Consider the following 25,871-nt stretch of genomic DNA (forward strand, 5'->3'; position numbering starts at 1 on the left):
ACATTTGAGCTGGCTTTGAAGAATGAGTAGTGGTACTCTAGCAAAATAATGCTGCTTGCAGAGGCTCAGAATTCAAGAGAGAGGGTGGAGGAATGGTGTTTGCATAAGACTTTGAATGTGGCTTTATTCTTGCCCTGCAACTGGTGACTGAAACCCAATGTTGGGAATAAGGAAGCATTATGGTGGCCCCCATTCTAGAGTTTCATAGCTATGTCCAGACACCTGCTCCAGGTCTAGCTTGTAATAAGGCAAACACTTAGTGTATCTATGACCTCCAAACCACGAACTCCACCCCAAGACCCCGCCCCCATTCCATGTACAGGACGCTAAAATACCAGGAAGGAAAAGGAAAGGCAATGATTTAAATCACCAGCCAGGGGCATCATGGGAACTGCTCTAGGGCTATACACAAGAGACTGTTCTGGACTGAATTATGTCTCCCCAAAGTTCTTACATTGAAGCCCTACACCCCCCCCCAATGTGATGGGGCTTTTGAGAGATAAACAGAGTTGAATGAGGATGGACCCCTCATGATGACATGTGTGTCTTCATAAAGAGAGATCACAGAGAGTTTGCTTCCTCTCTCTCTCTCTCCATCATGTGAGAACACAGTGAGAAGGCAGCCATCTGTAAGTGAGGAAGAGAGTCCTCACGAAAGAACTGAATTGGCATGCACCTTGATCTTGGACTTCCCAGCTTCCAAAAGTTCAAGTACGGTATTTTGTTATAGCAGCCTGAACTGTCTAACACAGACTGGAATCTTATCCCTTGGCTGGACATTGTATCAGCTCATGGGATTGTTGATTTGCTCTTAAATGTACCAGACGAAAGGAAAACATCATAGAGAAAAGTATCAAACGTAATTTCCAGTGTTTGATCCAGCAAAGCTGTGGATCGAGGCTGGCCTTCTTGCAAGTGGCCTCAGATCATCAGACCTGTTGAGCTGTACTACAAAGGAGGGAGCTGAGGGGATAGGAAGAGATGAAGACTAATCACCCAGAGGGCCAGTAGGGAGGCCACTATAGGTGTGTGGAAGAGCTCACACGCATGTCCCATAGGAGAGCCCATCTTTGGAACATTCCCACACAAGGTATCAATGGTTAGTTACTGTTAGCCAGGAAAAGAAGCAACAACCAAGAGTGGATGGCCTAATTAAGTAAGGAAATACCTGGCCGTTTCACTCTATGCCACCCTCTCAGTCCCCAACCTCCAGAAGTTAGAAGTTAGAAGAAGGAGGCTAGAAGGCCTCTATACCCTCCCGCAACTACTGGTCCCACAGGTCTACCTGGAGGGACATATGGAGATGAGACTGGGATTTTAAATGGACTGGACAATTAAATAATTGGAAGGGATCGGAAGGTTATAGGATCTGATGCTTCTGCAAATGAATAATTGTAAATGGATTATGAGGGGAGTGCTCCAGAACCATTTCAGATTAAGTATAAATAGCCTTGCCATGGGGGAGGTGGGGGCGAGTAACATGTGGTTACTGGCTACCATACTGGATACAAAAGACACAGACCATTTTCATCTCTGCAGAAACTTCTATTGGACAGCACTGACTGGTTTCAGACGGATCTGAGTTTGAGTTTTGACACAGCCACTTAGTAACATTAAGGTTTAGAGGAAGTTAATTAATCTCTCAGGGCCTCAGTTTCTTTATCTTCAGAACAGGGAAAATGCGAGCGCCCACCTCCCTGGGTCATTGTTACGATCAAGTGAGCTCATTCCTGCAAACTATATAGAGCAGGCCTTGAACACAGTGAACACTCACAAGTGACTTATTAGTGATCATCAGCACAATGAAGGTAACACTTCAGCAATCAGCCATCTCATCCCTCACAATCAGGGTGTCGCACCTCTCCCATAGGACTGGCGAGAGGAAAGGTGGTCATCAACATCCATACAGTCTAGTTGTGTTATTTAAGTGCAGGTTTCCGGTGAATAAAACCTGCGCTAATTCCTTCTTCAGGCAAGTCTTGCAATGATAAAAGTCGGGTGAACGAAAACATGTGCGTTAGTATTGGATTGACTTACATTCTGGTACAAGCTCTTTCTTGGGTCAAATACTGGGAACAAACATTTTTACGCTTTGGATCACAATGGTCTAGTTAGCAAGGCATACCCTTTTATATAACTTTAAAATTCCCGCAAAGAAAAAGGCTGCCGAGCTGCTATGAAAAGGGCACAGCACAGGACAGCAGAAGTGAAGTAGAGGAGACAGTCAGGTCAGTCAAGGTCAGGTTCTTATGGCTGGTAAATTTGAGCTAAGTTTCGAAGGACATAAAAATCGTGATGGGGGAAGAGAGATAAGTGCAGATGCGTGACAGAGAAACAATACTAAGAAGATGGAAAGAGAAAGAAGCGGGAGAAGTCTTGTAACTTTAGCCCTTCAAGAAGAAAGAAATAGTTTCCTTTTATCCCTTGTTAACTTGGCCTCCAACAACAGAAAACCAGATAGGTCTGAATTTTGGCTTTTTTAGTCCCATTACACATCTTCACATAACAGCAATACTAAATATATATCATTTTTACCTCTAAGAATATACATATGGAAAGCTATTTTGATGACTTGCTGGCCCTTCAGACATTTCCACTTAAAGATAAATGAACCAAACAAATAAAAAGTTCCCAAGAAGGGCCGGCCGAGTGGCTCAGTTGGTTAAGAGCTCGCTCAAGAGTTTGAGCTCTGAGCAACAGTGGTTTGAGTCCTGGCCCGAGCTGAGCAGCCGCTGAGCTGCCGACAGGTAGCAGGATGGCTCAGCAAAAAAAACAAAAACAAAAAAAGTTCCTAAGTATGTTTAAAATGAATTTTCTTCTTTTGAATTCTTCCGGTATTTATATAAAAAGAGCCACACACACAAAAATTATTCCAATCATAAAAATCAGCCAATCATTACCAAACAATTTTCCAGTACTGCCACTATAGATAATTGTTTAACTATTAAAGTGTATGTTATGATTTATAACAGACATAATGGCACCAATCTCCATATGATTATGTGGTGCTGCCATGGAAGATGTACATCGTCTGCTGTGGCAGGAGATGCCGGATGACAATTTATAATGATGCACATTTCTTATTACCTACTGATAATAACCTATCAGTGCAAATGACAGCTTAATTATATAGCACAGCTCCCACTGGCAAATAACTGGGTTCGAACATTTCTATCGCTTCTCACCCATCCCTTCCAGAAGCAAAGGATTACCACAATCCTCAGAAATTACACTTACCGTTGAGTTAAAAACGCTAAGGCAAGGCTGATCTTTTATTAAACACAGATGCACTTTAGACCATATAATCCCTCGGTTTCACTACAGCTGGTTGTCCTTCTTTCAATGTTTTATTAATTCCTGCTGCCAAGGCCTTTGGAATCACCCATTCCAAATACTTGGCTTTTTAGGAAATATATCAAGTGATTTACCCCAAACACTGGATCTCAGAATCAACACAGTGGTCACAAATTTGCTGTAGAAGTCCCGTAGGTCTTGTTTCTAAGGCATTGCTTGCTGGGTTGCTTCCTGACAACTCAACTAAACTTCTCAAGTCTCTACAACAAAGCCACAGTGCTTAAAAAGCTGCTAAGAGGTAGCTGTTCCTATTAATGTAGTTTATTTGGCAACTGGCAGAGGGTTTGGACTCACGCTGGCATTCCAGTGCCATCTGTGTGGCTGGTTGCTGAGCCTCTTTCGATGGATGGGAACGCAGGGCCTGTCTAGCTCTCACAGCACTGCTAGGTCTCTCATCTTCCCCTAGGGCCATGGGTAATCACCTGGGACACAGCTAATGGAATGCCTGCCTCCAGATGAGGAGACCGATCAGTTTTAGTTCCTTCCTTCCTCTCTCACTGGTCTCATGAAATATTATTCCTATTTAAAGAGCAGTTCCCAAAACTACCACTATGACTGGATTACCATTCTTTTCTTCTTTCTAATCTTTGCTTTTCGGTTTTCTCCTTCAGATTCCTCAGCTTTGTGCAAAGAAAATGGGCTATACTGACATCATCAAACACCCAACATGCTTCATTTCTTTTAGGTTACACATTTGTTACAGTCTTCGGGAATGTTACCCTTTCGACTGCGTATATTTGTGAGGATTTTTTTTTTTTGAAAGGGGCATGGAGAGGGTTAGGGGGTAAAAGTGGGTGGCTGCTTCTTGTACCAGAGCCATCCTTAAGTCACTGAGTCTTCACTATTATCTTAAATGACTAAATTACTATTAAGAAGATTCTTTGAAAAACATGGAATGGCCATAAAGGAAACTGGAAAGTCTTGTAGAATATATCATCTAGATTAGAATACAACATAGAAAATTATCTCCATCCATTCAGCTACAGAACATAGCCTGTAGGCAACTAACATTGAATGTGTCATATCATGTGCTGGGACCACAAACATTCATTTCTATACACACAGAACTTCTGCCTTCGGACTTGTGGAAGCAATGGTGGAGGTATTCACCATCTTGTCTTTACTAGACTCCATGCAGACTACCATCGTTCCATTGTACTCATCGTTACCATGTTACAATTTCCAAAACTGTAGTTCATGTAATACTGAGATTGAAGGCTTTTTTATGAAACCGGGAGCCTCCCTAATCTTACCAAAACCATGGAGTGGACTAGAAGCCTTGAGACTTGGGCTCTGGTCCTGGTTCTGTGTTTACATGGCTATGTGACCTTAGCAAGGTGCTTCATATCTCTTAGCACCAGTTTCTTTATCTTTAAGGGGGCCCAGTTGGACCATGTCTGAAGTCCCTTCCAGTGCCTAAGAACATCTATGAAAGTCACCGTTTGGTTATCAGCATATGATCAAATTCATCCAACTTGTGTCAAACCTCAGAACCATCAGGTGTGACACCTGAGGGACTTCTTCTAGTCTAATCATCCAAATTTTCCAGAAGAGAACAAAAGTGCAGAGAAACTAAATGTATTGTGCAATTTTACCCAAAGAGGTAAAAATAGGGGTGGACCATGTACCTTGGATTCCCAGTTTAATTCTTCACTTGTAGGTCATTCAGTTAACAGGGAGCATAGGTCACGTGCTAGGCATGGTGCGGCCTCTCCATATTAGCTTCAATTTCTAAAGAGGTCTACTTATCCCTAAAATCTAAGGTTACAACATGCTGGGGAAGGAGTAGTCTGTATTGACAATACCTGAAGGGCAGTATTAGTAGATTTAAAAAAAAATATTTTTATTGGGGATTATTGGAGGAACAGTTTGTTTTTCCAGGACCCATCAGCTCCAAGTCAAGTAGTTGTTTCAACCTAGTTGGGGAGGACGCACCTCAGTGGCCCATGTGGGACTCGAACTGGCAACCTTGGTGTGATGAACACTGCGCCCTGCGCTCTATCCACCTGAGTTAACCAGCTGTCCCATTAGATTTTGAATTGATCTAATTTCATACCTTAGATCTAACTATCCTGCACCAGCACCACCAGCAAAATGCTGCTACAGTGCAATTTACTTCACTTCACTTATTTCCATTTAGCAACTTTCTGGGACAGAACAACTGAAGTTCACATGCCCTCCAACAACTGCTCTGAAGCAACTCTGTGTCATCCTAACTCACTGCAGCCCAGTTATCACCTTTCCACCTAGGAGAAATGGGAAGATGGACGTTTCAATCTCCTTCTCGCTGTGGCTGAGCCAAAACACTCTTGCTTTTACACTCAGATCTTTGGAATCTTTGCCCAACATGGCTTGATGGTAATAACAGCAAACATCATAATATATTTACATTGCTACTAATTCTTGTATGAATCAGTTGAGAGGAGGGAAAGCAATTAATCTCAGGCAGTTCCTACTTAGATGAAAAACCAACAAGGGCAGCTGCCTTCTTCTTTGGAAATCCACCCTGTAAATTCCAGAGAAATTAGGTGGCTTGTGGAATGCCAACTGATACCAAATCTGTATCAGTCCCGTGAGAGAGAAGGGAATTGTTGCTCAGTTTGGAAGCCTAGAGCTGGACGGAGTCCAGACTAGAGTGGAGAAAGAGGTGGGGGAGGGGAATGAGATGGAAGGGAGGTTCTAGTTGCTATATCCTGTTCCCTCCCTCATTTTCCCTGAAAGGTAGGACTGGGAGAAGCCTGCTTCACTGCACATTAACCTTGACTGGTACTTGCCGTCTGGGCCTGGATGGTGGGGCACGCAGAACCTGAAAAGCTGACAACACAATTGCATGGTCATACCTTAGATCCAAGAAATTGCTCATCCCATCACGACCACCAGGCAGAGGGGGACCTAGAGCAAGAGGCTGAGGAGGATCCTTGGGGAAGGAGGTATTGGAAGGGTGGGGAATCATGGTGTTGTCGAATCCAGAATGCAACAGGATAGGCTCTGCAATCTGCTATTGTTTAGGAGAGCCTCTGATCTGTTGCCAGCCTACCTGGATTCAAAGACCATAGCCTTGGAGCCAAGGCCTCCTATACTGTGGAGGCTGAGAGTAACGAGCCTTGAATTACAAAAGGTCAAGGCACATGTCTGGAGTGGTAGAGGTCCTTCACAGAACAATAACTACAGTCTTGTTTACTGAGGTTGAGTCTAAAGATACAAACTAGATTTTTCAATCTGACATTAGGGTTATTGAAAATTTTAAAGTGACCAAGTAATGTTGTGAGTGTACATTTGTTCTCTTGAATTCTTAGAAGAGACACTGAGTAAATCAAATATCAGCTGTACTGCAATTTTTACAAAATTTCTCTCATCTTTTTTTGTACTGTTGAGGTGTTTTGGTTTTCTTTCCCCCAAAACACTTAGTACTAACAGAATTTAGAAAATGAAAGGATTTCTATTTGAAGGAATTTAGAGGCTATGGTGTGTGCCTTGTTTCTATTTCCTTTCATTTACTGAAGAATTTATTTTACAATTTATAAAATTATGCCTCCAATAATAAAACTGGCACAAAATATTAAACAGTCCTCTTTCCTGTTTTGATTCTAAAAAGCTCATAAGCATCATCCTAATCATGAATGGAAGGATGATATCTGCAGCCTGGCCCAAATTAGGCCCCCAGAAAATTCTGTTTCTGAGTATGCTGGAAGTAGTTTTCCAAAAACTAAGTGATTCTTGATGATTTATATCCAGTCAAATCCTTGTCTCAGAACCTTATATAGCTTGACCCCCTCAGCAATATGGGATAATCACTGGCAACAAAATTAACACTACTGAAGGCCCACTATGTGCTGGGCAAGGTGCTAGGCACACAAGAACACAGTGTCTCCTGAACTACAGCTCTCCCAACCCCACCATCACAATTCTTGTCATCCTTTTCACCACCTTTATCATTTACCTGAGTGAGGCAATGTGAACACAAGACAATACTGTAAAATACTGCAGATACTATTAAAAAGTATCTATCAGATAGAGAGAGCACAAAGCAGGGATGTGGTTGGTGTTTCCAGGAGTCCAGGGAGGAGGTAAGGGTAGTAAGGTTGGGGTTTTGCTAGAAGAACTTTATAAGGAAATGATTCTTTAAAGAGGGGTATGTTAAAAAAAAAAAAAAAAGCTAACAGATACAGAGAACATACTGGTGGTTGCCAGAGGCAGGGGGTAGAGGTGGGTGAAATGGGTGAAGGGGGTCAAAAGGTACAAACTTCCAGTTATAAAATAAATAAGTCATAGGGATATAATATACAGCATGGTAACAATATAATTTACAATAATAGTGTATTGTGTATTTGAAAGTTAGTTAAGAGAGCAAATCTTAAATGCTCTCACTACAAGAAAAAAAATTTAGTAACCATGTGTGGTGATGAATGTTAACTAAACTTATGGGGATGATCATTTTGCTATTTATACAAATATTGAGTCATTATATTGTACCTGAAACTAATATAATATTTGATGTCAGTTACACTGAAATTAAAAAAAAAAAGGAAAGATGGGTATGTAAGAAGAGGCATATGGGAGATATAAAAATCCATCATGAGAGCAGCAGGGTATGACAGATAAGCAAGGGCTGGAAGGTGTAAAATGTCTAACGCTCTCTTTTGAAGACCTGGAAACAGGCCAACCTTTGATTGAAAACATTCCCTGAACATGTCTTCTGTCAGAGTGCCCAGCTCAGTAACCAAACAGTCCCTCTGCTCTTCTTACGTGGCCCCGAACCTTTTATACGTGCATTTGCCTCCAGGAAAAATATTCTGACAGTTGCCTCAATCAATAATTCTTTGCTATTAACTCACAAACCAAAATCTCTTGTACAAAGAGCTCACCCAAGCTTCAGTACAGTACTTCTAATGAATTACAGGACATATTCAGCTGTATGTTCCAACTTTACCTCAATCTTGATCTTTGCAAAATCAAGTTCATCCATTTCCCTGCCTGGTCCCCAACCTTAGCTGGAACCCATATCTGTTCCTGAAATGTTTATTTTTTTCTGCCTCTCAAGATTAAAATCTCAAAGCCACCCGGCCTCCTCCTGCACTTTACCCCTCCCACAGAATCTATCACATGCTTAGAAGAGTGTCTGGCCCACACTAAGCACTCAAAATTATTTCTTGCTAAGGGAAATAAGTAAATTCAATGGATAAATAAAAATATAAATAAATTAGATCGTCCTTGAAATAGCCCTTCTTTCTATTCCCCATTCCTTTTAACATATCCTACTCTGTAAGATCCACTCCGTAAATATTTATTAGAGACTACCATATGCCGGGTGCTGACAGATGATGGGGATATAGCAATGAACAAAATAACAAAACTACATGCTCTCCTGTAGCTCATGTTCAAATAGGGAGAAGCAGGAATTAATAAACAAATAATTAAATAAAACTTACGTAAGTCCATAGTCCCTTATCTGAAAATCTTAAATCAAAAAGGCTCTAAAAACTGAAAGTTTTTGCTTAATTCATTGGTTAACCAAACATGAATTGAACTGACATAAGACTATTTATTTCACTTCTGGGGAGGTATGTAAATCATCTTGGTTGTTACATGGTTGTTGCACACATTAGTCTTCTCTGCTAAGGATGCCGTAACAGAATAACACAGGCTCGGGGGCTTAAACAACAGACACTTATTTTCTCACAGTTCTGGAGGCCAGACGTCCAAGATCAAGATGCTAGAAGGGTTGGTTTCTGTTGAGTTCTTTCTTCTTGGCTTGCAGATAGCCACCTTCTCATTACGTCTGTCCATGGCCTTTCCTCAGCGCATGTCTATTTTTGGTATCTCTTCCTCTTCTAATAAGGACACTGGGCTTCTCATATTACAGACCCACCCATATATCCTCTAGCCTTACTTACTTCCTGAAAGCTCTTTCTTCAAATACAATCCCACTGGGGGTTAGGCCTTTAACATATGCGTTTGGGGGAGGAGGTGAGAACACAGTTAAGTCCATAACAATTACCTTTCTTAAATCTGAATTCCAAACACATCTGACTATCAGAGGACTGAATAGGGTGCTATAAACCTGGTAGTATGTCAGATAGTTACAGGTGTAGGGAGAAGAGTTTAAGCAGAGTGCTGGTGGGAGCACAATTTGAAGTATAGGGAAAGCTTCACTGCAAAGGGGATATTTGAGCCAAGCCCGGAAGCAGGTAAGGAGTGGGTCATATCTGAGAGAACAGCATTCTAGGCAGGGGGCACAGCAAGGGAGAGACCCTTAGATAAGAACATAGCAGTATGGGTGATGACAGAAAGGTGGTCAATGTGACTGAATCGGTGGGCTCAGGGAAAAGTAGATGAGATAATAGGAGTACAAATCACTTAGGGCCTCACCATTGTAATGGAATTTGGCTTTTAATGAAGTGAAATGAGACGGCAGTGGAGAGTTTTGAATAGAGGAGTCACATGACCTAACTAATGTTTTAACAGGATCACAATGTGTGGCAGGTCTCTAAAAGACGCTGATCTTCAACCAACTCCTGGCTTCCATAAACAGGTACGACACACTGCCCCTCTCAAATCTGGGATGGCCTTCTAATGTGCTTTTCCCAATAGAATGAGACAAATGAGACAGTCTGGGAACTCCATACCCAGGTCTTAAGAGCATTTGAAGCTCCCAATTCCTCTCCTAGAGAAGCTGGATACCAAGTAAGGGATCTGACAACGGTGAGACCATCATGCTGTGCGAAAGCCTGACCTAGGCTCGTGGAAAGGCTGAGTGCAGAGGAAAGGAGGAATCCAGCCAGCAGCCAGAACTGAGGCCCCATATACCATATCATCACCCAATGTCCTGAGCCATCTCTATCACTGAACTTTGGAATCATACCAGCTGAGACCACAGTCACTGAAGCGCAGACAAGTCATGACACTGTTCTCTGTCCCAATTTCCAAACTCGGAACCTTGGACAAATAAAATGATTCTTATTTTACACCAGTACATTTTGGGGGTAGTGTATTACATAGTCATTAATAACTGACACTGAAATTGATACGAGACCAGGTGGGAGGGAGAGACCTGAAGAGTGGCAAGGATGTTGTTAGTGAAGGTTAGAAAGGCACTGATGACATTATTATGGGGGGAGCTGGAGAGAGGACAACTCGTGTTATGCAGTAGCAAGATTTGGGGAACACTGTTGCCTGCGGTGATATGGAAGAAAGGAAATGTATCGGATGAACGTGTGGACCTGGCCAAGAAGATTTCTAAATGTGATCATTGGCTTCATTTAGCTGCCTGGGATTAATCACAGGAAGAAGACGACGAACTGAAGTGTTCGAGCAGAATTTAGAGGAAGTCGTTGAACCCAGGACTCGCGAGGCTGGGAAAGCAAACGTATTGTCATTTTTGCCTCTCTAGGCAGAAAAAAGATTTTCAACGAAAGAAGTAGTCTTAGGGCAAAGATCAAATCCAGAGTCCATTAGTACCATGCGCGCTCAGGTGAAAGATCAAATCAAGCATGTGGCTGTAAGATGCCTCATTCAAGCCCTGGGGAAAGTTTAACATAACACCTCACAGACTCAGTCAGCAAGACAAAAGTGTTTCTGAAAACCCCATGGGCCTTTCCTACAGTATTCTGACTTGCAACCAAAGTAAAGAGGAGCCAGTCATATGAGTTTTGTGGGTATGTCTTTTTCTAAGGGAGTGAACCTCCATAAAATGTATAGGAAGCCCCCAAGGCTGATAAGAAACTTGTGCTAAAAAAAGTACCACCAGCTAAACAAAAGGGAGAACACAAAAGATCTCTAACTTTCTAGGAGCAGGAGGCAGCCTTCTCAACTATTTCTCGTGGAAAAATAAGAAAGAATCAGAGGAGCCTTCAACTTGCCACCCAGCCCCACTGAGGTGCCAGACATACTAGGAATGAAGAAACCGGCTTGGACAGTTCATCCCCAGCAGCCTAAGGCGAACCAGCCAGCTGAAGATAGTAGTAGCTCAGATGGCAGAATCATGACAAATAAAAAAGTATTGTTTCTTTTTTGAGCCACTGGGTTCTGGAGTGCTTTCTTGTTTTGTTTTGTGGGATATAGTTTGAAGGCACAGCTACATAATTTAGAGGCAGATTAATGTGAGGTGTGAGAAAAAGAGAAGAACAACTCCAAGATCAATTGATTGATTGATTATCTATTCAGTGAAAAGAATGGAACTGCCATCAAGCGAAATAAGAAAGACAGTGGAAGAACCAGTTGGGGGGGCTAAGTCAGGAATCCAATAAGGACTAGACAGCCAACCAGGGATGTTGTAAAGATTGTTGGATATCTGAGTCTGGAGTTCAGAGAGAGGGGTCATGATCGGAAATATCAATTTAGGAATCATCTGTATATGAAGGCATTAAAAGTCATGAGACTAAATGAGATCACTCAGGGAATGAAAAAGGGCAGAGAAAAGACCTAGGGACTGGGCCCTTGAATTCCTATATAAAAGGTGAGGGGAATAACGAAGCAGCAAAGGAGACAAACAGGTGCCGGTGAGGTCAAAGAAAACGAGGAGAGGGGGTGGCCTGCAAGTCAAATCAAGGACTCTGAGGCCTGGCACACAGAGGGAGAACCAACCACTACCCACTGCATTTAACACGGGGGTCGTTGGTACCTCTAACAAGGACATTTTTAGTGTAGCAGTGGGGATGACAGCCTGGCTGGTTCAATAAAGAATGAGAAGAGAGAAATTGGAGACAGAGAACAAAGTTGACTTGGACAATTGCCATTCAACAGGGACAGGAAAACCAGGTGGTGGCTGGAGGGGAGCATGAGCTCAAGAAAGTTGGTGTTTATTTTAAATGGAAAAAAATTACAGCATGGCTGCATAGTGACGGGAGAGACATGTAAGACAGAAAAACTGTGATGTGGGAGAGAAAGAATAAATTATTAGAGCCACGCCCTTGAACAGGGATTAGGAATGAGACTACATGCCTGAAAGACTGCCATGCATTTATGGCTCATTTCCTTATTGCTAATTTGTTTTCTCTTCCATAAATCCTACCCCAGACTAATTTTCTTAAAATACTGTTTTTATTGTAATATTCTAACAGAGTTTTTGCTCCATTACTTATATTTTCTACCTGTTTCACGTTCCTTTGCTTAACTGTCAAGCTGTCCAATCATCTGACTGACTCCCACTGAAGTCACTACAGGTCAACCATGGGGAACATTATCCTCCCTTTATTCAAAGCGTAACTGTACAGACCATCACGGAATAAGATGGATTTACAGAGATAAAAGCTATGATAGGGGACTATAGACAGCACCAAATAAATTCCTATCAGGGAGAAAACGATTCTGCCTGAGTAGTAGAAGAGGGCAGCCAAAGGTATAGAGGGCAGGCGTTTTGAGCAGGACGTGGGAAGGCTGACAAGGAGGGACAAGGAGGGACAAGGAATCGCAGTGTGTGGAGCAAGAGGAGGTGTGGCCGGAGCTGAGGCAGAAGAGGAGACGAGGCTACAAAGGCTGTGCAAGCACCCACTCCCAGTGGAACCAGACTTCCCCTCAAGCTGAAAGCTTCTAGCAGCCACACTCTGTTCTTTACTGTTCCCCACCCAGCCCTACACTTTGCTTTAAGCCCAAGGAGTCACGATAATCCAAAAACCAAGGGGAATGGGTGAGCGATCAGGCCCGACTAGATCAGAGATTTTCAAAAAGAAGTCCAGGCACCCTTGGAGAAGCCCATGACTTTTCAAGGTCTGTATGGGCACAGAAAGTTCTAAAGAGAACAATTTCCAGATCCACTATCTTTATTGGAACGCTTTTTTATGAGTGATATGCCTGAAATATGCCTGAGGCAAGCAGATTTCTAGCAAGTTCTCCTTTCCTTCTTCCTCTTTTGTAATTACCCTTCTTCCATCTCACAGAAAAAAAAAAAAAAAAACGGCATGTCTCTCCCCACCCAGAATCTTCTATTGTGCTTTGTCTCTACGGGGTGCCAAATAATTTGAAAAACTGATATTAGAGAAGCCTTCTTTAATGAAAGCATTGATACCAATACCACCCATATCTACATCTATGATATACATTTCCAATATAGTTTTGTTTTATGCTTAATAATGACTTATCAAAAGTTAATGAGTTATTTGGGTTAATTGCATACTAATAATATTTAAAGTAACATGAACAATAGTTTTTAACAATAAAAGTATTTAAAACCTAAAATTTAAATTGATATTAATATACTTATTTTTGTTGCTGAGGAGTAAGGAGAGCAAAGAAATTGGAAAAAAATATTGTAAAATTGCTAACTGTAAGATGCTCAATTAGAGAATAATTATTTGAACATTTTAGAGGTCAGTGCTAACAGTATGCAAGGGGCGTTTTGTTTCTCGAATGTCTACATGCCCAGGGAGGCAAATGACATGATACAAAGGATCCCTGAATGTGTCACTGGTCCTCCCATGTCACTGTCATCAGTAGAGCTTCTCCCCTCCCACCAACCTTACAACCATTATAGTTTCCTCTCCTAGGATCATTTTCAGTTTCAGCTCCTTTTTCTGACAAAACACTTTCTGTCATGCTCCTGATCTTCTCTGCATCCTGTCAGTACTGGGAGGAACCTTAACATCTGGAGAAGGAACAACTATGTATCATTAGAACATGATCAGCTAGTAGGCAAAGTTTTCTGTCCATTTCTATGTGGTCTATATATAGTCCTCTGCCCTTCTAAAAATGACTGGCAAGACACCAGCAGACTCAAAGTGGGATAAAAGACTGGAAAATATATTCATACAAGTACCCTGCTTCCTGATATAAAATGTGTACAAATAATACTGTTGAATTGAACTGATATCAAAGAGCCTCTTATTGCCTATTTCTGATTCCAGCATTGAATAACATTTTTTTTAAAAAAGGATACCATTCCTTGACATACAGCAAAATAAGCAACAGCAATAAACACAATAGTTATAGCGCTATACCAGTTAATTAGTAAAATTCACCATTAAATAGTAGAGAACACATTCCAGTATTAGCTAAAATCCCAAATTCTCTCAACTCTCCTATGGAATTTTTCCATCCAATCCATCAAATGGGGTAGCAGCAAGCACATAAATAATGTTCAATCTCAATAGCCTCATGCAGTCTTCTGTAATCACGGGGTAAGTCAATCTAAGAGGCAATATTGAACCAAAGAAAGAAGCTGGCTTCTTGCCAACCTTCATACCATAAAGCCTTCTGAAAGGAGACTTCCCAAACAGCTACTACACCAACTCAGCTGTGATATAATGGGCTACTCTTCTGCCCTGATCTCCCTATAAATCCCAGGCTTCTCGTAGGGTGGATGAATAGATACAGAAATACAGATCAGTCCACATGTGTCTACTGTCAAGCTGTATCATCAAAAACTGATGCAAATTAGGCAAATGGTTTCCAGATCCACAAAAGAAATTTCTCCAAAGAATCAAACACATATAGACACTCATGTGAATATTATTTGATCATAAAGGTAATATTTAAATATATAATTAATGGTGTCAATCACTTTAAAACCAACATTCTATCATAACATTCTGCATCAAAATGAAATAGTGGTTGATCGTCACTGTCAAACTGTGGGAAGTATTTCTATGGAAATAATATCATAAATCATGTATACCAGTGATCTTAAATCTGTCTGGGTTCAAATCCAAGCTCTATCACTTTCTAGCTCTAACTTGGGGAAAGTTATTTAATTACTCTATGCTTCCATTTCCTCAGCTATAAAACACAGTCTCTACCACCATGTAAGTTTATTATGACAATTTTTAAAAATACATACTTCCTTGGAACAATGTCTGGTATATAATAAGAACTCAACAAATTGGCTAGGATTCATATTATTTCTCATAATTCAAGTGTGGTCCTAAAGACAATACTTTCTGTATTATCATTAGCCAACCTCAAAAGAATACTTGCATAATGAGCAAAGCTTAACAGTAAGGATAGGAAGAAAAGGATACGAACAAAAGAATAGTCTTCTAGGCTTCCAAATGTTTCAAAAACTGCTCTGGGTCCAAGACCCATTTAAAATCCTAATTAGAATTATGGACATTTTCCTTAGAAAAATCCACTTATACACAAATTTCAGGGCTTCATTCACAGCCTTTCTGAGGTCTACTGAGAGCCAGCAAACCTGAAACGGAGAACTTTCTAGGGTTTAAAATCTTTCAGTCATCAAACTCTATCTCAAGGAACTTTAAACCACTATTTTCCCCCATCCTCCAAAGAAGTTTATAAACATGCTTTTCATTGACAAACATTATGTCTTGTGACACAGCTGTTGACATTTATATATTAATGTCATGGATTAAAACAAAAAGCATCAAATTGTTTTTCTGAAACCCATCAGTAATCTGTAGAAAGATTCCAAATTCGAGAACTATAGCTTCAAATCAATTTCTGGAGTTCCCACTCCAAAGCAGCAGACAGCCATGAGTCCAGAAGTATGGAACCCTTCTGCCTACCAGAAGTTCCTGACCAGTGGCCAACCCAACCCCTCTTTGTCACTCTGTCACAGAGCAGATGGTACTACAGGAAATGTCATTCTGAGTGTGACTAAAACTTTGAGGAAACAGGGGGAGAAATATAAGGATATGATAGTAAAATGCCACCATAAACTGTCAGACCTTTTTGAGACTTTATGAAGTAAATTTTAACATTTTTCATCACTTTTTAAATCTAAAATGACTAATGCTTGTCTTCAGTCCTTTCCTTAAATATATTTTTATGATCTTTCTTTGTACCTTCTCCCTCCACCATGCCTACCACACTGCTTTTTAATAAAAGGACAGGAGTTTTAACTTGAATCTATATTATGCCTTGATGCAAGGTAGAACAGTTCATCTTGCAGCCTCTGCACAGCCGGATGCTGTCACCATCCAGATCTGACCTGTTTGTGCAATCCAGTCAATAAAGCCTCTTTAGGCACACTGACAAGTTGAAGATTCAATCAGTTACAAATAGATGCCATCACCAGTGTCATAATATTAGAAAGTAGCTTTAAAAAACAATGGAAAACAGCTAGTGACAACCACTTCCAGTTTCAAAACTTCTGACTCAACCTATTTAAGAATCTGTGATAAGCATCTTTTAAGAATAACTTTGCTTTATACAGAGGGTGCCAAAAACATGTATGCACATTTTAAGAATGGGAAAAAAACGATTAAAATTGTAATAATATATACCGATAACAAAAGATGAATACAAGTCACATTTGACTTCTGCAATTACAAGAGGTGCTCAAAGTGGTTACCATCAGTGCCCAGACACTTTTGATTACCGTAAACTACTGCTTGAGCGACGGTGACCATCCCTTAAAATGTGTATACATTTTTTTGGCACCCCTGGTATATATGTTGAAATTAACAACATCTTAAGTGCATAGGATTACAGTTCAATTCAAATAAATTGTATACACTGGCAACATGTTGTCCCAGTAACACAAAAATTAACTGGGTTTTCATTTAAAGCCACCCTGAATAAGGGTTTAATTGCAGTACAAGTCTCCTGCATTTCTTCCAAGTCTCTAAGGCTGCTTTTCTAAGCGCTAAGTGTCTTGTCCAAGGTTGGAACTAATAATACAGACCCAGGCCTTACTGCCAAACAGTGACCGTTCCTGCAAATTGCGAAGGTAGAGACAGTCGCGAGCCAGCTCACACACACGTTTGCGCTGCAGACAGGGAGTCTGAGAGGGGGCAGGGAAGAAGCGGGGAGCTGCAGTACCTTTCTTGAACTTGCTGAGCTTGATTAGATGCAGTTCTCAGCGCTCCAAGCTGCCAGACCTCGTCTTCTCCGGAGCCGCAGCGTGGTGGGGGTAGCCAGGCGCACGTCCCTGCAGCCTGCGCAGTCTCGCCCGCAGCAGGCAGCGCGCACAGAGGGAAGCGCACGGGAGAGCCCGCGGGACCGGCAAGTGGACGGGCAATCTGCCTTGCTCTGGAATCTGAGGATGGTGAGGCGAGCCCACGATTGAAATCAAGGGCCAGAAGGGGGAAACAAACAAACAAACAAACAAACAAACAAACCAAAACCTTTGCACTAAGCGCAAGCGAAAATGAAGTCACGGTCAAGTGTTCCCCATAAGAGGGCGGGGCAGCCAGCGAGCAGCCGTTCGGGGGAGAAGGGAGGGTCCAGCTGGGGCTGGGAGGGACCCAGGCGGAGGCCTTCGGGGAAAACGCTATCGCTTTTTCAGCCACCACCACCTCCTCTCCCAGACTGGAGAAACAGAGCTCTGTACCTCCATCGAGTCCCAGATGCAGAGTGGGGGGCGGCGGGCAGTGCAGCGGGCGGGGGCGGCCACCCGGCTCCCTTCCCTATTGGGCTACAACTGGCAGCACGCGAATCGGCTGGGGTTCCCCCGGAGCGCCCTGAACCCAGGGAGTATTGACTCCCAGCGAAAAGAAAAGTGAAAGAGAAAAGAGTAGCAAAGGCGAAGATAAACACCCCGGGCGGTGGCTGGGGGAAGGGCGGGTTGGCAGTGCCTCCTGGAAGAAGACTACCCCAGGTGTCCCGGCTCTCCGCGCCCTGGGCTGGGACGCCTGGCAGGTTTCCACCACTGCCAAGCCCAGCGGCACCGACCTGGAGGGCTAGCGGGGAGGTGGTTGGGGAGTGCTGGCCCAAGGCCTGGACCTGTACCCCCTTGGGCACCTGTAGAGAAAGATGGCTCGGAGCCCACCCACCGCGTTCACTGGGCGGTTCGTGGTGCGGGGAAGTTTCCCCCGTGAACCCAGGAGACTGGGGCGCGGAGCGCATCCAAGTCGCCCAGAGGAAAGGGAGAAAAATGTGTTGGATCGCGATAGGCGGCTACTTCATCCAGACTAGCCCCTTGGTTCGCTGCGCGGGCTGTAAGAAACAAGGCTCTGAAGTCTTAATAGACAAAACGTTGGAAAAAGTCACTTGGGTAACTACTTTGTCCAAGGCAATTGGCACGGAGAGTGAACTTGAAGGAATATGCCTGGCTGCTGATCTAGTGCGTAGTCAGGTGTAAACACTACCCCTGGTCCCATTTAATGTACTATTTTATAGCCGACGGAAGGGACTGATTTCTTTGAGGCTGAGCGATCTGCATGCCACACAGAATCAGCAGAAAAGGCCCCCTGCCCGTCCTGGAAGCACTTTAGAAAACTTTGCACACATGAATCACCGAAAACACCTAATAGAAGACACTTCCCCAAATCCTTCAGTTATGTCATAGTAAAAAATGATAAGGCTCCCTAGAGCTTAGTAAAACATTAACTATGCTTTCTTTGCGTTACATATATGTTAAAAATGAAATCCAAAAATACTAGCAGTGATTTAAATATTAAATGTGCATTAAGTTCCACATAAACTCATTTCACAATTTTTATGAAAAAGCTGAGCTCTAGTCACTATCAAAAAAATAAGTGAGATACCAAAATGTAAAAAGCGTTTTTTACAACCATTCAAAATGCTACCATAGGTGGAAATTATATTTAAAGAAATGAAGCAATCAGCCTTTTCTGTCCAAGACAGTGTAATGTTGAATTTTCTTGTGATAATGCCAGTGATTTCAAATCCACTCAGACTTTTTCATAGCAATATGTTGAAGCTCTGCTTTGCAGAATGAACATGCATTATGAGAGCAGACCTGCAGCTGGACTGGAGTCCGTGGCAAACGATGCAGCAGCCCCAAAAGGACTAACGTATGTGTCTATGTGAATACAGAGATTAGGGTAAGAGAAGTAGATCTGTGTCCCCAGCCTCAACTTGGATGGCTGCAGTGCTTCTTGGGTTCCTGCAAAGGGTACTCCTCCCAGACCTTCTTCAGCCCCGTGTGTGCTCTGCAGCTAGTGGCAAAAGTAGATGGGAGGATGGGGGTTGTTCCTTTGTGAGGGTGAAAAGGATAACTATTGCATTGTTCTGTACACCTGAAACTAACAATAAAATAAAGAAAAAAAAATCACCAGCAGGAAAAAACAAACAAAAAAACCTAATATCAACAACATCTTCCACTGCAATTAAAACTTCATTAAACCTCAAAAAAAAAAAAAAGTGGATGTCCAGACGCTAAGGTATCTCATTGGCCACTCAACGCCAACTAGCAGAGCCAGAGAGGACACATCATCACAATCCTGCATCCTGCTGCACTTGGGCTGCCCAGGAGAATTAGAGGAATCTGCTCGTAGCTGGGGAATCATTAGTCTGTGGGCTCCAGATTCTTGTCAGCTGACCCCGGAGCTGAGGGAAACCAATGGCTGACAGCACACTAATTACACGTGGCCACCCTGAATATTCGAAGCTACTGGAGAGTTTTCACAACACTCTGAAACTCATGGGAATTGTCTTCATCAAGCTGAGTGTTAAAGCACAACCTTTGTACAGAGAATACGATTAATAAAATTGGTCTACAAATATTGATCAAGCTTCTAATATATGTAAGTTCTGGAACAAGGTGAACTGATGATCTATAAAACATTTCATCAGACTGAGGAGATAAACTGTCAAGTGAATTGGAAAATGATTGCAGCCATAAGATATGCTTTGCTCTACTACTTGCCTATCAAAAATATACAGGTCAAATTTGTTTTCTTAATTACAGACAAAAAAGTATTTTTGAGATAGTTATATAAGTGCTTGCAATTCAATGAAATTGAGTTTTCAGCATAATTTGTTTTTGTTGCACGAACAGAAAAGTCTAATATATGCAACTTGTATTTCAGTTGCCACAGGCTGTTTGGCAAGATATTGAAAATTACTCATACCAATAAACAAGTGAATTCCACTGTAAAAGTTAAAAACAAAGACCAAGAGGGTGAAATAATTTAAAACTGCCTTAAGATGACTAATAGAATTATAAGGTAGAAAGAAGTAAAAATTAAACTCACAGACGTGACCATAATGACATTTTTTTTAATTTAAAGAATTAACCATAAAATTACAGTTTAATAAAATTTTAATATCTGATTTTTGATTCCAAAGACAATGTTTGGCAGTTGGGCAGTTGTCTTTAAAATAAGTTACTAACAAAAGCTTTTGAGACTACGTGGAAGAAATTAAAAGCTAGCTCATCTGATTTAGTGTTCAAAGTCCATGACTATGATCTTATTTATGGTTCTTCTAACAACAATCCAGAGGCCAGGAACAAGTTGATCTTCTGGGCTCTTAAAAACATGGCCCAGGGTGCCACAAGCTTCCATACTGGTTAAAGTGTAGGTGAAATGCAGCCTTCCCTCAAGGTTGCTCCCCACCTCTGATTTTTTGGTGGTCCTGATAATAGAGGACTAAATAGTCTTCATCTTGAAGATTGCTTAAGTTTTCGAGAGCTTCTTAAGTTGCTGCTTTTTCAGAGTTCTAGCAGTACTAGTTAATACTTCTGTAGCGCTGACAGTGTCCGCAGGTGCTTGCTAAGTACACATATTAACTCATTAAGCCCTCACAGCAATGCTGAGATATGAACTGTTATCTCCATTTTACAGAGGGAGAAACCAGGTCTGGAGAAACTATCGAGTCTTGTCTAAGATCACAAGCAGCTGAATGGCCCAGTGAGGATTTAAACCCATGTGGTCTGACTTAAGCACACATCCCCTACCCTCTGCAGCCACTAAATGGACAACCACCCACCACTCCTTCTAAAACAAAAAGTCTGTGAGGCAAAAAGCCGTGTCCTGGCAGGCTCTGTCTCTCAGTTCGATTTTGTTTGCCCCAGAGTAATTTTAGCCACCACCAGGAAGGAAACTTATCAGTTCCCTTGATTTTATCCTCCCCGGCCTCATTGTGTTTCTGTAATGAAACAGCCATGGGTGTTACAGGCCCTCTATAAACATAGGTCATTTGAATAAAGTGACTGACTGACAAAAGGCTGGCAGAGTTAATGATAATAAAAACAGCAGAACTAGTAGCTGACAGATTCTGGCTGGTTCCTATTAGAGATGGATGATTTTGTTTGAACTGAAGTATAAGAGTGACCCACAGAAAACCAGGGGAAAGGACACCTAGCTTCAAGCTGGAGATAAATTAAACAATTAAATCTAAATATTTCCTTTTTATTTTTAAGCTAAATTTATAGGGGTGACGTTATCTAATAAAATTTTATAGGTTTTGAGTGTACAATTCTATAATATAGGGTCTGACAATTACATTTGCAAACTCATCCTAGAAAAAGTGCTACAGGGCCGGCCAAGTGGCTCAGTTGGTTAAGAGCTTGCTCAAGAGTTTGAGCTCTGGGCCTGCCAAGTGGCGCGATGGTTAAGAACTGGCTTGGGATGCCAGAGGGCCCCGGTTTGGATCCCACATATGAGGGCCAGTGACACTGCCCTCTACAGCTAAGATGCTGAACAGCAGCTCAACCTGGAGCTAGGCTGCCATGAGTCGCCGGCGACGGCGTAGGCTGCAGCCCCTGTGGCAGTTGTAGCCAGCGGCCAGCAGCCGCAGTGAGCGGCCATCCAGAAGCCGGCGACTGACCTGCCTCACCCAGGAAGAGCGCAATGATGGTGCCAACTTGGGCCAGTGAAGCAACGTCCTCCACAACTAGACTAAAGAACAAAACGATAGCAACTTGTCTGTTCCCCTTCCCCCAATTCCCCAGCACTGTTCCCATCCCCCCAATTCCCCAAAAAAAATCTTAAAAAAAAAAAAAGAGTTTGAGCTCTGAGCAACAGCGGTTCGATTGCAGGCCCAAGCTGAGCAGTCACTGAGCCACCAACAGGTGGCAGGATGGCTCAGCTTAAAAATAAATAAATAAATAAATAAATAAATAAATAAGTGCTACATACTTCATTGCTGAATATCACTATGGTCACATTCGAAGTGCTCTCCTTGGGAAGCTATGCACCGACACCAGTGCCTAGTCCACCCTTCAAAGCAATTTGGGAACTCTTTTTCTGGAATGGCCATCAGGGCTCTTGTCGTTTTACTCTTGATGTCCTGAATATTATCAAAGTGTCTTCCTTTCAATATTTCCTTGATCTTCAGGTAAAGGAAGAAGTCATTGGGAGCCAGATCAAGTGACTAAGGAGGATGTTCCAATACAGTTATTTGTTTACTGGCTGAAAGCTCCCTCACAGACAGTGCCGTGTGAACTGGTGCATTGTTGTGATGCAAGAGCCATGAACTTTTGGCAAAAAGTTCAGGTCGTCTAACTTTTTACACAGCCTTTTCAGCACTTCCAAATAGTAAACTTGGTTAAGTGTTTGTCCAGTTGGTACAAATTCATAATGAATAATCCCTATGATATCAAAAAAGGTTAGCAACATCGTTGCAACAAGTTCTCGAACTTAATTGTCAAACCTGTATTATCTGTACATTGTATTGTGTGTTCATAACCCAAAGTCAAATCTCCTTCCAGCACCTATATTCTTAATATATTTAAAAGTTCATGGACTCTTAAATGTTTTTGTTACATAGTAAGGGAAGAAGGGATTAAATAAAACCAAGAGATGATGTAATGTGCTAACAATATTATTCTGGACAGCTTTTTATGGCTGACCTTATCAATCAAAATCTAGTTCTAATTACCTTACTTAGATTTATAATATGAAAGTATATATACCTATATCTAATCTATTTATATATTATGTAATATGATATATGTAATATAGTATAATATGAAATATATCTAATATGAAAGTATATTATTAACCCATTCCTGAGGCTATCTTCTATTCATATTCCAAGTATGCCTTATGTCCTAGATTTAAACAAGAATAGTGTTTAATGGTTTCCCAAAGTTCTGAGAGTTTTTCAAATTAAACAAGCTTCTAAATGAACCATGGATTGAAGAAGAAATCACAGAGGAAATTATGAAATACTTTGAACTGAATGATAATGAAAACAAAATATATTAAAATTTAAGGGTGCAGCTAACATAGTTCTTAGAGAAATATGTATAGTTATCAATATTTGTATTACAAATAAAAAAGGTTAAAATCAGTAGAATAAGCTTTCACTTAAGAAACTTGAAAAAAAGATAGGGAACACACAGAGAAGGAAGGCAACAATAGATAAAAGCTAAAATGGAAGAGAAAATTAATGAAAACAAGTTATGTATTTGAAAAGATCAATAAAATTGGTAAGTCTCTAGCTAAATTAATCAAGAAAAAAAAGGTAAAATATAAAATTACCAATATCAACATTGAAAGAGGAGACATCACTACATACATTACGGACATCAAAGAAAAATAAAGAATATTAAAAACAACTTTATGGCAATAATTTGACAACTTAAAAGAAAGGGACAAATTCCTTGAAAGCCAGAAGTTACAAAGACTGATACACACACACACACACACACACACAAATAGAATGTTTCAGTTATATCTATTATAGAAATTTATTTCATAATTAAAATCCTTCCCATAAAGAAAATTCTAGACAAGAATGGATTCATTAGTAAATTGTATTAAACAATTAATGAAAAATAATACAATATTATGCAAACTCCTTAAAAAGATATAGGAGGCAGAAACACTTGCCAACTTATTTTATAAGGCCAGAATTACTCTGTCAAAACCAGCAAAAACATTGCATAAAGAAATCTACAGCAAAATATTTTTTTTCTGAACATAGCACAAAAACTCTTAACAAAATATTAACAATTTAACCTAATGTATAAAAAGGATAATACATCAGAAACAAATGAAGACTATCCATGTAATGAATGCAAGGGGCTTTAACATTTGAAAGCCAATCAATGTAATGCTCAGTATTAATGGAATAAAGGAGGAAAAGCATTTGACAAAATTAAACATTAAACCATGATGAAACCTCTCAGCAAATTAGAAATAGAAGATAACCTTCTCAACCTGATAAAGGACAACTACAAAAAAATTCTATAGCTAATGATTTACTTTCTAGTGAAAGATGAATGTTTTTACCCCTAAAATCAGCTACAAGCAAAGATGTCTGCTTTCATCACTCCTATTCAACTGGTACTGAAGATTCTAGACAGTGCAATAAGATACTTGTATAAAAAGGAAAAAGTCATAAAGAATGGGAAGAAAAAGGTAAACTATCTTTATTTGCAGACAACAGGTTCCTGAGGAACCTAACCAGAAAAATTTCTAGAACTATAAGTGAATTGAACAGGATCACAGGATATAAGTTAAATATATAAAAATAAATTATATTTTTGTACACAGCAAAAATAATTAGAAATTTTAAAAAACATAATTTACAAAAGTATCCAACATAAAATACCTAAGCATAAATGTAACAACATGTACTCTGAAAACTACAAAATATTGCTGCGAGAAACTGTAGATGATCTAAATCAAGGGTTGACAAACTGGCCTGCAGCTTTTGGCCTGCTTTGTTTTTAGAATCTAGCCACACCCATTTGTTTATTTGAGTATGGCTCTTTTGCGTTGAGAAATTGCAACAGAGACCATATACAGTAGCAAAGCTTACAATATTTACTACATTGCCCTTTACAAAAAAATGTTCCTCAACTCTTCATCTAAATGTTTGGAGAGATAACTATATTTATGAATTGGAAGATTCGACATTAAGATGTCTCCCCCAAGCATATCAATAGATTCAATGCAGCCCCAGCAGGCTTTCTTGTACAACTTGATGAGCTGCTTCTAAACTCGATATACAAATACAGAGGACCTAGAAGAGGAGAGACACTTTTAGAAAAGAACAATGTTGGAGGATCTATAGTACCAGGTATCAAGACTTACTATGAAGCTATAAAAGGCGGGAGCAATATGGTAATGGCATAAAAATGCACACAGAAATCAATGGAACAGAATAAAGAGTTCAGAAAAAAATCCGTAGATACATGGCCAATTGCTTTTGGCAACTGTGCCAAGGTAAGAGAGTGAAGGGGTAATCTTTTCAGCAAATGATACAGGAACAACTGGGTTTTTTAGTTGAAAAAACAAATTTTCAATCCCCAAACTCGTATTACTCATAAAAATTAACAGAAGTGGTTCAGAATAAATATAAAAGCTAAAAATCTAAACCTTCTAGAAGAAAGCATAGGAGAACATCTTTGCAGTCTTGAAGTAGGTAATGATTTCTGGGACAGAACACAAAAAAAGTACTAATTATGAAAGGAAAAAAGTGACAGAACTGGGTTTCATCAAAATATAAACTGTTTTTCTCTCTTTAAGGTCCAAAATGACTACCAACATACTAAAAGTACCAGAAATCCTGCAGTTAAAAATCCCATTTTATAATGTGTGACTTATTTCACAAGTGTATTGGTCAAAGAACCATTTTGCAGTGGAGCATCAATTAATCTCTTATAGAACTTGTATTCCAGGAAACACACTTGCGAAGTGCTATTGAAGACACATTATTTTCTTCTGGAATAAACTCCATTATCAATGTTAATTGACGGAATCAAGCCATAAGAGACAAATAATTATTTTTGCTATGGCATATACTCTGTGTTTGATTCACCTACATTTTAGTATGATGATTTTAATGTTTGGGAGTTATAAACGTTTCTCTGTGGCAATAACACTATTTTAAAACACTTTTTTTGTAATAGCTGTACAACTTAATTAACTATTATTCTACTAGTAGTCATTTACGGCTTGATTTATTTTTTATTAAAGTGAAGT

At 40.6% G+C, this 25,871-nt stretch overlaps 1 protein-coding gene across 9 annotated transcripts in view; it reads right to left on the reverse strand.

The window, feature by feature from the left end:
* IL15 (interleukin 15) overlaps positions 1-25,871 on the reverse strand; it is a 108,996-nt gene that overhangs the window by 80,670 nt on the left and 2,455 nt on the right. For 5 of the 9 annotated variants that reach the window (XR_002126068.1, XR_002126064.1, XR_002126065.1 and 2 more), the window contains exons 1-2: positions 17,579-18,316; positions 17,068-17,284 (exon numbers count right to left, since the gene is read on the reverse strand). The exons of 1 other annotated variant lie outside the window; for it this stretch is intronic. Coding sequence is in view for 1 of the 8 variants with exons in the window: in XM_019661034.1 (XP_019516579.1) it covers positions 17,092-17,284; positions 17,579-18,093 (708 nt within the window). In the remaining 7 variants the exon portion in view is untranslated. Of the gene's footprint in view, positions 1-9,034; positions 9,145-17,067; positions 17,559-17,578; positions 18,330-25,871 lie in introns of those variants that run through there. 3 more of the 9 variants (XM_019661034.1, XM_019661035.1, XM_019661036.1) reach the window with 3 other exon arrangements.

Source organism: Hipposideros armiger, unplaced genomic scaffold (assembly GCF_001890085.2).
Source record: "Hipposideros armiger isolate ML-2016 unplaced genomic scaffold, ASM189008v1 scaffold_333, whole genome shotgun sequence".
Taxonomy (NCBI): domain Eukaryota; kingdom Metazoa; phylum Chordata; class Mammalia; order Chiroptera; family Hipposideridae; genus Hipposideros; species Hipposideros armiger.